Raw genomic sequence first — 14,255 nt, 5'->3', positions numbered from 1 at the left:
TAGATAAGCAGATAAGTATCCTGTGTTGCTATTGAGCAGATCCAGTCTTCCACCTTTGAGTACATAAGAGTAATTTTAATGAGGCTGTCATAAAATGTACCCTATGTGAAAGAACTTGATTGCTCCAATTCAAAAGAAGCCTGAAATCTTTATTTTCTTGTTTCTGCAGGGCAACAGTAAAGAGTAGAACTCCTGCTGCATATGAACTAAAGGAATCACTGCTATTATGATTTTGGTTTTGAAGGAGGTCTTAAGTATCTTCTTATCCAAAAAGGCACAATGAGTAAAGGAAAAAATATAGGTTGGTGAGAAGTTCCAAAGTTTAATCTGAAATGCTCAGGATGTGCTTCTGGATTAGCAAGAAGTCCTGCATGCAACTGCAAAATTCACAGTGCACACAGAATCAAATGCATGCAATCATCTAGGTTTCCCCCACAAGCGTGTGGTCCCAGAATATCAGATGGGAGCTGAAGCAACAAAATAAGTGATTTATAGTCATGAAGGTTTTGAGATGGTCTTGGTTTTGTTTTTTGTTCTTGGTTTTGATTTATAGTCATATTGATAGTAATTCATCAAACTTGGCTTCATTTGCATACATGCTGTTCAAATACAGTTAAAAATGCTCTACTATACTGAATGCTAACCCATGCAAAGTTGAAAAGCTATTTTAGAGGAGCAGTTTTCTGAGGAATAGCATCTCTTTAATTATTTATAAGCACCTCTACGGAGATGCAGTGGACTTGATAAGTGTATGATAAGCTGTCTTTGTCTACCTTCCTAAGGATATATGCTCCCTTGTAAAGGTATTCTATTTCCATAAGCCTAGCAATAAAAAAAAATGTGTACCTGCAATGTGTCATGTGTACATATATTCTACTAGTAACAAGGAAATCCATGATATCAGGACAACCTTCTTCTGTACATACCTCTCACACCATGTGGAGACTGCATTCCCTGTCTAAAGTATATGCTAGATGGTATTCCCTGTCTAAAGTATATGCTAGACAATGGTGGCTACTTGACTGTTATATGTCTGTACTAACATACCCACCCCCATTATATTGTACAGCTGTGTCACCTGTGTTCACCGATGTGACCACCAATAGTGGCACCTTGGATGACTGTCTTTTTGTATACATACCTGTAAGTTCTAATTAATACAGGACAGGCTGTGCATGAAGTCCATGTGTGGCACTGTGTGGCAAATACACCAGCCATATATGCTCCCATCTGTCCCTCCTACTACAGTATAGCATATCCTTATTCACTGCCTCATCACTATGGTATAGTATACCAAGGTACCCCTATGTTTGAAGCTGTCGCTTTACCACTCCCAGAACTATATAGTCATGTACCTTTTGTCCACAGATGTCTGCATGTTCACATGTTGATGAGCTGGGCAGAGGGTGGACAATTTCAGTTCAGCTGAAAATGACATCTTGTTAAAAGCACTCATGACCTATATGCAGCACTTGGGGAGATGGTATGCTGACCAGTATTTATAGGACCACATATGGCAGACAGTGGTCCACAACAGCAGTACAGTGGAAGGGCAGAATTGCACAACTGGAGCAATGTTACCATGTCACAAAATGCTACACCATGCCAGGGTAAATGCACATTTATTAGCAGCTGTGAAGCTGGCTACAGTGGGTGGCACCTGGGAACAACAGGCTAACAGAGCCAGAGGAATTTCTGCTATCCACTGAAGGGGACAACAACACTGGGATCATCCCTTAAAAAGGCATCAGAATGGAACAACACCCTGGCATCTCAGTGAAGGATGAACTAGGTTAGTAGCAGTTGAAGAAGAACAGCACAAGTGAACACATGAACCACAGACTGACCAAACCATAACCTGACAATGTTTTGTCATAGGAATATCAGAAAATCAAATACCCAGACACATCAGGACAGCAACAGAGGTACATTGCAATTGGGTGGTATGCCTTGCATGGTCACCTTTAGCATGCATGCAGCATTGATATACTAATTATCACAGGTAATCATTCTCACGCTGGTTGTCTTCTTTTGTGTATTAACAGGGAAGACAAATGGTACAGTGACACACTCAGAGATTGGGGCACCACAATAGGCACATCTCAGCATTTGTGCAGGGGCTGATAATGATGCCCAGGCACAAATACCAGAATCATAGTCAGATGTTACTGTGGCTTTGTTTGTCTGTATCCTGGTTGGACCTACAGAATAGGTTGAAGGCGTGTACAACTCATCATCCCCAATAAGGTCTGCCTCCAAGCTGCAAGCACTAGCAATGCTCTCCCTATTGCTGTGGTAGCAGATGACCCCACTGCATCTGATGAGGGTATATCCACAACAAAGCAGCCTTGCAGGGGTGTCTGAAGCTCTCATACATCACAGGTGGCCCCCTAACACGAATGCAGCACTTTAGATCAATCAGCAGATGTACCATGCTATTGTACATGCACATTCTATAGCTAACAAATCTGTCATGAAGCTGACTGTTGTGTTGTGTGGCATTTCTGAGGCTGTCACCCAGCACAATCAGCTGCTCCATGAAGGCATGGAGTACAGGAATAGTGTAATGACTGGGCTGATGAAGGCCAAGGTGGTGAACACTGCTTCCTGGCCCATCTCCATGTTAAAGATTTACAGCGTCACCATCACTACCTAGATTGGTGCTGTTGTCAGAGGCTGGAGCAAGAAATGTACATGGCATGGCTAAGTGGGGGTACCCATTGCAAAGAAACAGTTCTCACTTATGCCAAGCAATGCATGACAGTGTGCCACCCTAGTCACAGGATTCACAGCAATCAGTCTCCACTGGCAGAACAAATCACCATCAGACTCAGTCCAGATCACTCACCATTCCTGTTATGGGATGCCAGTATTTTAATGCACCAGGCAAGTAAAGTGGCCCAAGATTATTAATGTAGTACTACCACATCTACAGCACAGGAGGATTTAATCCCTAGCACAATGTGCCCATCACCTCAAGACTTCCATCTTCACATACTGTGATATGTCCTCCCACTCTGTGTATTTAGGAAAATATTCGGTGTTCTGCAGCTTTGCTATTTCAAGCGTTCACTGAACTGGGGTCACTATTATAACATTCGAAGTTTTAAGACTTCAATGTTATAATATAGACCCGTATTTAGACAGACGTGTCATTGTGCCTCTACGCACCTATGCAAATATTGATGACTGTGGATTACTCCAGCCTCCCTCCTGTGTGTTCTATGTGGGAATGTCTGATGCATGATGCGACTGACAATGCATTGAAAGATATTAACACTGCATTCATATTGTTTGTTTTGTGTGGCACCACTCTGTTACTGTGTCCTTATCAGGGCCATAGTTTCAAGCAAGACATCTTTGCTTCATCCATGCTGCCATGTACTGAGCCCATCTTTATCTGGGGGAGGGGTGGCTACTGTTTTGATCTTGAGCTACATCCCTCTCATCTGATGGCACTGAAAGTGCACCAGTTTCATGGGGTTGCCCTGTCTGTTCCCTAATTAGCACGTTATATAGCATGCAACATCCTTACAACATCCTGCAGTCAGTGATAGCATCATCCTAGTGTGTTCCATCCAGACATATTAAAGCAGTGGAAATAGATTTTGAGCAGGCAAAACATATGCTCAAATATAAGCAAAGCAAAATATAATTCCAACAGTAAACATGTACCTCTGCAAAAACACAAAACAAATCCAAAGAATAAAAGCAGGCAGAGGCAAGGCTCCAGTTTCTTCAGCTGATTTATTACAAGACACACAAGCGCTTTCACCACAAGGCTTCTTCGGGTGTATAAAAAGCAGCACTCAACACACCCATTCTTATACTAAGAATTGGCTAGTCACATGATTAAAAAGAGAAAACTCTTAAAGGCACAAAGAACAATTGTATTCAGCCCACAGTAAAATGCATGGTAAAATATATAAAAACTTCATTACAAAAACCACATTTCATAAAAGCAATATTACAAAAAATGCATAATGCAAATACATATAAACCACATAAATGTAACAGATTCTACCTACGTAATGGTCTATTTTTCAGGATGGGTCTCAATGGTACATGGTCATTAAGACCATGTCCTGTGTTAGCTCTTACTCTCACAATCCATTTAGCCACCAGGTTCTCAGTTTGAACTCTGGTGTCACCACCCCTCAAGTTCTCATAACATTTACCTAATACCATAAATGTAAAGGGATCCCGACTGCTGACTCTGACATTACTGAAATTGCATTTGATATTAAGCTATTTACACGCAATTTAATGTAGAAAATTATGTATGCTAACAATGGTGAAAATGGGGAATTTATGTTTAAAAAACCAAGCTCTTTTTTACCCAAGTTAAATCCTTTGGTTTCTGCATTTGAACAGTTATGTCTAGATGATGTTTATAGAGTGTTTCATGAACAAAAATTACACCCTAGTAGCAGCAGACAGTGCAATTTATCCAAGGATGAATTTACAGCACCTGGAAGCTAAATGGATGGCTCTACAGTATGTCAACATGCAAGAAGTGGAGACACACCTCACATGTCTGCCATATATATGAATCATAAGAAAATGCCTAGGTGTTGTACGGACACATTTTTATGATTCTGTATGCATCACACACTACTTTCAGTTCACAGAATGGCATCCCTTCCTGTTCACAAACATTTAAGATTCTGGGCCATGTAGGGCCTTTACTGTTACATGCCTGCAGTCTGTAAGACCCACTACCTCAGAAAGGCAGAAGACAGCTCTTTCCTGAGGTGTGCTAGAAAACCATATATGCTCATCCATACATTGAAGGGCTATGTAGAGAAACTTGCTGAGTATTCTAAATGTACAGATTTGTGAAATACCTAGCATGTCCCTTGTAAGTCTTTGAAAGACACCTGTAGATAGACTAGAAAGAACTTCATATACCTTGGTTTAAAAAAAAATGGAAAGGCCACTCTTTCCTACAAATCATGTTAGCAGGAAACATGTCAACCATGGCCTCTAAAAAGGCATGATCTACTCAGAACCAATCAATAATCTCTTTGTAAAATTGTAGCATGTTACTCGTTAGAGATAACACTTCCCTTAGTACTGGATGCTGATTCCTATGCATCTACATGTTGCATACTTCACAACTTGACTATGAATCCTTGCTTATGTTTCACAGCTCTTTGAAGTCTTGCATTCTTTGCTCTAACTTAGATCTGCCATCACTGCTGTGCTGTGCTGTGAATCTGAATGTTTTTAAATTATTGAAACATGTATCTTGTAACTGACAGTATTACTGTTATTTTGAAATCTGAATTACTTATTAAAGCTGTATGAATCATTTAAGGTAATAACGCCTATAGCCCAAGGTATAATAATTGGTTTGTAGCATAAACCCTGACAGAAGAAAGTTTATATTTACCAATAAGCTGTATGTGCACCACTTCAGAAATTAGCTGATAAAAAATTAAATCATCAGGACTTCAGAGATGCTAGCCCCTCACAACCATTTGAACCACTAAATTACTGACTGCTATCCACCTGGTTGCACACCTCAAAGGCAGGTGATAAAAGCAGTGAAAATGTGTATGACATATCTTCGTCTTCTACAAATTCTTTAATACCAAGGCCAGACAGTTGAAATTTCTGACTTGTAGCATATTTAAACATAGCAGTTGTCAGTTCAGGAGTAGTCTTACAGAATTTTTGACCCTTCCAGACCTGGTGAACTCCTGAAACTGTCTAGAAGTACAGACACTGACCATGAATATACTGCATGTCTTCTCCGATGTAAGCCTGAATAAGGTTTTCATGATAGAAAATGCAGCCAAGAAGTGGAAATCCGAATTAGAATATGTTGCCAATGTACGCAGATAATGCTGAACGAAAAGCAAATTAATTATAACTGGTTTGGAGGCTAACTAATTATTAACAGAGTAGATTTATATAGATAACAGCCTTTTTTCTTCAGTGTATTGTATTTAGACTATAGGTCTTCTTTCCTTGTAGTAGTGGGTGAGGGTGAGCATGATATCAAACAAAAGCTATATAACTGCCATATGTTATCATCATATAAACTATTTAACTCACCAGAAAGGCACATAGCATGTAGAAACTGAAAAAGTAGGGCACTGCAAAGTTGCTTCCACATGAATCTTCTGTAGTGTGCACAGGATCTGATTCATTGACACAGCTGTTTCTAGGTAAACAGTCTAGCATTATCTTTTGCCAGGCTTCTCCTGTGGCACACCTTCAAAAATAGAAAGGAAAAAAATGTAAAGGCAAGGATTATACAAGTGATTCAGAGGGTTCAGACAATACTGCTTGATTTGACATGCTATGTTAACATGTATCCTGTGTATGCTCCAAAATTATTCAGCTGTGTGACAAAGACACACATATAGCATTATAAATGCCATACAGTAGTGGCAAGCATACCACCTGTCCCTTTCTGTGTTTCTGCAGCCCCACTATCTACTTATAATCAGCTGTGAGATGTACATTGGGGTTTGAATTTAAATTATATATATTGTAAACTTGCCCTGTAAGTGTGCATTAATATTTTGTAATATAAAATAAAGAACCCCTAAGCTTTTTAATAAGTGCCTTGGTATGTTTTACAACCATCTGAGGTATCAACAACAAAGGCAGATGGGACTTCAGTTTAATTATAATCACAGCGATAACATAATCATATCGTTATTCCACCTTATGCTTCTACATCACTGGTGTTCAATCACAATATAATACCTGGCACAGCAAATTTTATTTACTTAATTATGACTTATGCATGTAAGCATGTCAGCAAAGTTAACCCGTATGGCCCAAGACCATTTTAAGTAAGGACTTGAGTGGAAAGTCCACCAAGAATATAGAGACTTATGATCAAGTCGCCAATTGTAACTTGGTTATTATGTGTTCAAGACATGGATGCCATGAAATTCCCAGCATGAGTAAGGCTCAAAGAAGTGACTTTTGGAATCCATGTCAAGAACACATCATTTTAAGTTACGATCAAGATCTGATCATAATTCTTTGTAGTGCATGGAGATTTGTCAGCTCCATGTGCTACTAGCTACAGAAAATTAAAAAAAAAGCAACTGTTGAGCTGGGTAATAATGCAGTTGGAAATCACTTTACATCTTTACATATTTCCTGTGTGAGGGAATTAGCTGGTTCCCAAAAACATCTTGAGTGTAATGTAGATAGTGGACAGAAATGGAGTTGAAATGATCCTGTTTCATGTTCTGCTGCCATTATTTACGCTCAAATATCAGTTAAATAACACCCTGGTTTAGTGCTACTGTAGTGGCAAACTCAATCTTAGCAGTATAGGGGGTGCTTAATAATTGTTAAGCACTCTTCTAAGCATTGCTAAGGTTGTGTCTCATGCTACAGTGGAGCTGAACCAGGATGTCATTTAACTAATACTTGAGTGTAGTAACAGTACTCCTTGCACTACAAGATAACTATACAGCGATAAAGACAATGTTTAGAACTTCTAAGTACAATATTCAAACACATGCAGAAAGACTACTGACAAAAATATGAGTGCTAAGCAGTAATAATTCTACAAAAGCAATCAGTTTACCGAGGTAATGAGACATTAATGACAGGTGTTATGCTAGTTAAGTGCTTCAATGTTATTTTACATTTTTAGCAAACTATCGCATACATTATTGCATAAAATTATAAAACCGAAAAAAATCAAAAAGCAGAGAGAACATACAGTCAAATTTAAAAACAATCATAAACCCTTGACATAAAATTCCAGAAAGATACTGAAATGACACCATATAAAGCAAAGTAAAAAGTGAGTAGATTAACTAAAAAGTAGAAACTTAATCATTGAACATCATTAAATAGAAGATTGAAGAAGTTAAATTTCAAGTTACCTACAAAATCCATCCAAGGTTGAGCACTCTTGAAGCCACTGAGGCAATGTGTTTCATTGGTACAGGGTATGAAAGGCAAAAAATGAATATGAGATGTTTTAAAAGGAACCTGGGAAAGAGACAAGTCTGAGTGCAAAGCCCAAGAGAAGCAGTATAGCAGCATCTCAAGCATGTTCAGATAGGAAGGACTTATGCTAATTATAAACAAATAAGTAAACTTAATACAGAGACCTTAAATCAATGCATGCCACTGAGAACAGGCATAACATGTCGGTATCAAAATGCTAATAAGTAACTTGGCTGCAGAGTTCTGCAGTAGTCAAAATGGCCAATCTTGGAGCTGAAAGGATCTGGGTAAAGGGCATTGCATTAGTCTAGGTGAGACAAGATCAGGGCATAGACAACCGCCAACACATCAGACTGAGGCAGTTAAGTGCTTGATCCTAGAAATGTACCATAGATGGAAATAGGAAGATTTAACAACTGCAGACACTTAGTCCCGAAGTGTCACTCAGCTGTTCTTGTTCACACCTAAATTATGCACCTTATCCACAAATAAATTCAAGCTTATTACCACCACTGTAAATGTAGTTAGGAAGAGGGAAAGCAGTGGAAATCAGGGTAGCATGAATTGCCATTGTCTTAGATTTGGAGGTGTTGAGCTTCATGTGGTTATGGGTAATCCATGAATTAATGAATGGTCTCCAAGTATTTAATGAGGGAATGCACACTTACCATACATTCTTGTGTAAAGGAGGGAAAAAGATGGGTGTAATCACAACAGTAGTGATATTTTACGCCTTCTCCTCATAGGATCCCCCACATGAAACATATACACAGTAAATAAAAGATGGGCCAAGACTGTACAACAGGCCAGTCCTCAATTAAGAGGGAAAGAGGTGTAAATGCCTGAACAATCCTTCTGACCATGACCAGAAAGGTAAGAAATAAACTAAGACCACAGAAGAAATGCCACTGTAAGATCTTAAAGGCTTAATCAAAATGACACAATTTTATGATTCAGAATATAGCTGACAGATCCTGCAGGACCAGTCCTGAATAGTACTGCTGATGTTTAGCTATTAGGAGATCATTAACAAGTTGAATAGCAGCAATCTAAGTGATATGGTGAGTGTGAAACCCAGACTGAAATGGGTCCATAAGCCCAATGACTGAAAAACAGGATATATAGCTTAAAAATAACTTCCCTAAACAGAAAAGTATAAAAAATACACTTTTTTAACGTTTAAGGTTTTTCACCAAAGGGAACTTATCTGCCTAGCAAAGGAACAGCACAAGCCAAATGTAGATCCTCAAAAGCCCCCAGAGGAGTGCTCTCTTCAAAGGCAGGAAAGTTCTTAAGGGCTTTGAGCCCAAAAAATAAGTTATGTACTCACCATAACATTCCATCTGTGATGTCCATTTTCATTCTTCCTCAATCAATCCTTGAATCCGAGTCGGTCGTTACAAAAGCTCATGGTAACCCAAAAGCTCTTGAGCTTCTCCATTACCCATAATGCACCAACCCCTAAAATACTCCAGATCTTGTTTGCTGATTTACCTAAAGTGCATCTGTCAATGTACATGCATAAAGACACCCACATTTGTATATGTCCTACAGAAGGAACCATATCTGGAGCTCAGTCATAAAGGGCAGTGGTGTCCTTACAATATATCTTTCTTCAAGAAGTTTGCTGAAACATGGGTTGGGGGTTGGTGGGCGGGAAGTTGAGGAAGAATGAAAATGGGCAACACAGATGGAATGTTATAGTGAATACATACCTTCCTTATCTGTTGCTGTCAATTTTCATTCTATCCTCAACTGTTGGGACAGAGTCCCCAGCTACCTACAATCTCGGGTGGACTCTAAGGAAGAATATTCCCGAGCACAGTTTGAGGCAAAGGCTGCTCTACCCCTCGAGACCAGATTCAATTTGTAATGAGTGATAAAGATATGAGGATTTTTCCAGGTTGCAGCGGCACATATGTCATCCATGGAAGCTCTGCATAAAAACACTGAAGAAGTTGCCATGGACCTAGTTGAATGGGCTCTTACAGGTTTACTTAAGGTTAGAGCCAACTTGTTATACATAAAAGAAATACAATCAGTCAGCTATATGGCTAGAGTTACTTTCACAACTGGCTTTCGCAATTTCATATCTGCAAAGGAAATAAACAATTGGTCTGTCTTCCTGATTTCTTTTGTTCTTTGTACGTAAAAATGTAATTGTCTGTGAGCATCAAATAAATGCAACATATATTCACCTTTGTTTGCAAGTGTAGGAAAGAATACTGGCAAATTAATAAATTGATTGATACTGGATTCTGATACCACTAACATTATGAAAAATCAAGTAGGGAGGTTTCGATGACAAAGCTTGAAGTTCTGAAATTCTTTTGGCTAAGGTAATGCCACTAGACAGACAGTTTTCCAAGTCAAGAACTTAAAGTCACATTTAGCTGCTGGTTCAAAGGGGGAATGAATTAAGGCCTGCAGTACCAAGGTCATATCCCATGGTGGAGTAGGATCTTTATACAGGCGTCTTAAAAGAAGAGTGCATCTCAAGAATGATTTACAAAGTATAGAAGAGGCCACAGAAGAATTTTCAAATCCAATATGAAAATTAGATACTGTACCTTAATTGTAGAGGAACTCGCCCCTTCATTAAACGTCAGAGCTAAAAATTCAAGTATGTTATGTATCAGAGCTAATAAGGGATCAATATGTTTTCACTTTGCCCAGTAAACAAACCTTTTCCAACTACTTGACAATTGTTAACCAGGAAAGTCCACTGGGTCAGAAACCCATTTTCAGTGGAGGCCCGGGGAGGAGAACCTCCACAAACATGACAAACCAAATGAACATAATGAGTAAAATTTAGCAAAAAAAGAGATTAAAAGAGTTCATTTGTACAACAAACTTTAGTTGGTAGGTTATTACAAGCATGACAGGGAAGACAGCATTGGTTGTCTGGCTATTAATGGAATTGAAGAAACCAAGCTGTTAGCTTGAGTTTTGAGATACCTGGATGAACCATATCTTTCAGACGTGTCAGGAGATCTGGAATTGGGTCCAGATTCCAAGGTTGGCAACGAAGATGAGACCACAGAAATGGGAACCAAATCTGATGAGGCCAGTAAGGTGCAATGAGGATGACTTTGCTCTTCAACCTGGTGGCTTTCTCCAGGAATTTCAGAATTAGACAAATTAATGGATAAGCACAAAGTAGACCAGGGGCCATTTGGGAAGTAGAGCACCATCTGTGATTTTCCCTTAAGGGAGATCAAGGCAAAGTAGCTGCTGCATTTGTTGCTTAGGGGAGAAGCAAAAAGATCACAGCAAGGCTGGCCCCATAGGCAGAAAATTATTTCTGCCACTTTCATGCTGAGAGACCACAACTGAGGTACAGAATGGACTTGCTCAATTTGTCTACTATCACGTTGGATTTCCCTGGAATGTGCATTGCTAAGAGAAAGCGGTTGGATGAGATCATCTGTTGCCACACTCTCAGTGTTTCTTGACAGAAACGGTAAGATCTGGTCCCGCCTTGTTTGTTGATGTACCAAACCACTGACGTATTGTCTGTTTGAATCACAATTGTCCCTAAAGGGAGAGAGTCCTGGAAGACCTGAAATGCTAAAAGCACTGCTGTCATCTCTAGGACATTGTTGGCCTCTTCATGGGACCAAGTGCCTTGGACTATTCTCTCCCGAAAGTGCCCCCCATCTGGAAAACGGCCATGGTCATTATGACTTTGGACAGAGGGAAAATGAAAGGACAACCTTGTAGAATTTGATCCAAATGAATCCACCACCAGAGGCATCTCTTGCATGTTTGAGTGATTTTTATTTGTGCTGACATACACTGGTACAGAACAGACCAGTACTGCTAGCAACCACTGAAGAATTCTCATATGGAATCTTGCTAGAGGAACTAAAATTATGGCAGTTGACACTGACCCCAAGGCTTGAAGGGTCAAATGGGCTGAAATGTTGGTACTGTGAATTATTCTCTTGACTTGGAATTAGTCCGCACTCATGAGAGAAGAAGAGAAACTGTCACTGATGTCGTGCTGAAGACTGCTCCTATGAATTCCAAAATTTGAGCTGGTTGTAGGTGAGACTTGTCGTAATTTATGGTTATCCCCACATGAAAATAAATCTAAAGTACCTGATCCCTTGCCCTTATTAGCAGATTCCTGGTCGGGGCGGTAATGAGCCAGTCATCTATATATGGAAACACGCAGTATCTCTGCAGTCTCAGTGAGCTGCCACCACTGCCATGCATTTGGTAAACACCCAGGGGGCTGTGGTGAGGCGAATGGGCAGTGCTCTGAACTGGTAGTGACTGGCTCCCAGCTAGAAGTGTAAGTACATTCTGGGTTGTCTGTTCATCTTTATATGAAAGTACACATCCTGATGGTCTATCAAGCACATCCAGTTGTCCTTGCCCAGGAAGGGGAGAATGGACTGAACTGTGACCATCCGAAAATTTGTATGTCAAACTGACTTGTTCAATATGCTGAGATTGGTCTCCACTTTCCTGTTTTCTTTAGCACTAAAAAGAATCTTGAGTAAGTTTTGTATTCTATCTGTTCTGGCGGGACCTCTTGGATGACACTTTTTTCTAGCAGCTTTTGTATTTCTAGTGCTGCTACTTTCCTCTGACTGGGTGGAACATCAGGAATTTTGCAGTTTACAGTTGGAGGTGGAAGGGAAAAGGGAATTATATAACCACTGGAAATAATCTTCTGTACCTATTTATCTTTTTTGATGTCTAGCCAGGCTCTCTGGTGCAGGGATAATTGACCCCCAATTGCCTCTAGAGGTGGACAACTGGGCCTCCATTTAGGAGCACTGGTAGGGTCTATCAGAGAAAGAATCTCTGGATAGACAAAAGCGACCAAAACCAGTGAATGGGTAAAATAAGGTATAATCTGTACATAAATTCACTCTCTAGTGCCTCAGCTTAACAGCCTTCCAGGAGATAATATCAATACAAAACTCATACACTTTATATAGCATCATTAATTAAACAATTAAACAATTATGCAATAAAAAACAATAAAATTAACCCATTACAAAATATATTTCCAATTACATTCTTGATTCAAGCCAAAAGGTGTCACAGTATTATATTTTAAAATGAAAACAGTTTCTTTATATAGTAACTTATTTTTCAAAGTATTGACACCAGTGGCTTGTATATGTACGAAAATACATCCTCTCAAACATGTATAAATTCCCCCATGAACTAAATTAAAATGACATGAAATGGGGCTTTCTATTTTTTGTCCTAATATCTCTAATATGCTCCTGCAACCTAATTTTAAAACCCCTCTTACTCTTAACAATATAAAAAAGGTTGCAGGAACATCTCAATTATTGAAGGAGCTCTGGAAAAATTATGCGAGAGAGATAAGAAGGCACATGTAATGTGTTATGAAGACAAAAATAAAAATAAAAGTATGCTTTATAATTGTAATGATGACAACAAGAAAAAAGTATATTTTGTTACAACTTTTAATGTATTGTCTAATGAAATAACAGAATGTATCAGAGAATTTTGGCCTTTTCTTGTGGAAGGCAGATATAGTAATGTCTTTCGGCTTTTCCCGGTCAGGGGTCGCCACAGTGGAACTCCGGTCTGCTAATGATTGGCAGTGGATTTTTACCGTGCCGAGTTGCCAGCCCGACGCCCAACCTTCAAAGAAGGCACACCCATTCACGCTTGCACTTACCTGCATGTCTTTAACATCATTCGGCCGTGGGGAGGACATGCTAATTTATGTCAGAATCCTTTGATTTCTTTTAAAAGAGGTTGTAACGAGAGAGATATGTTAGTACATGGAACTTACATGGAATACCATGCCCAAGGAAAATCATAGTAATAATATTAGTACGCTAGGTACTTGGGCATGTGGTAGTTGTTCCATTTGTCCTTATATAGTTAGATCTTTTGATAACATAAATGGTTTAAGATTTAGTCCTACAGCAGAATATACTCTTAACACAATGGGTGTGGTTTATGCTTTGAGATGTTCCTGCAACATTTTTTATATTGGTGAGAGTAAGGGGGGGTTTACAATTAGGTTGCAGGGGCATATTAGAGAGATTAGGAACAAAAAAACAGAAAGCCCCATTGCATGTCATTTTAATTTATACATGTTTGAGAGGATGTATTTTGGAACATATACAAGCCACTGGTGTCAATAATGTAACTGGAAATAGCTTTTGTAATGGGTTAATTTTATTGTTTTTTATTGCATAATTGTTTAATTGTTTAATTAAGGATGCTATATAAAGTATATGAGTTTTGTATTGATATTATCTCCTGGAAGGCTGTTAAGCCAAGGCGCTAGAAAGTGAATTTGTGTGCAGATTAAG

The 14,255-nt window shown here is 39.1% G+C and overlaps 1 protein-coding gene across 5 annotated transcripts in view; it reads right to left on the bottom strand.

Annotated features, from left to right (window-relative positions):
* LOC122815212 (voltage-dependent L-type calcium channel subunit alpha-1C-like) overlaps positions 1–14,255 on the bottom strand; it is a 2,602,552-nt gene that overhangs the window by 672,194 nt on the left and 1,916,103 nt on the right. For all 5 annotated transcript variants that reach the window (XM_044087523.1, XM_044087521.1, XM_044087522.1 and 2 more), the window contains one exon: positions 6,064–6,223. In XM_044087523.1, the coding sequence (XP_043943458.1) occupies positions 6,064–6,223 (160 nt within the window). The remainder of the gene's footprint in view (positions 1–6,063; positions 6,224–14,255) is intronic.

Source organism: Protopterus annectens, chromosome 11.part0, assembly GCF_019279795.1.
Source record: "Protopterus annectens isolate FY-2018-M chromosome 11.part0, PAN1.0, whole genome shotgun sequence".
NCBI classification, from domain to species: Eukaryota; Metazoa; Chordata; order Ceratodontiformes; family Protopteridae; genus Protopterus; species Protopterus annectens.
This window is presented reverse-complemented; position numbering and strand designations above follow the sequence as displayed.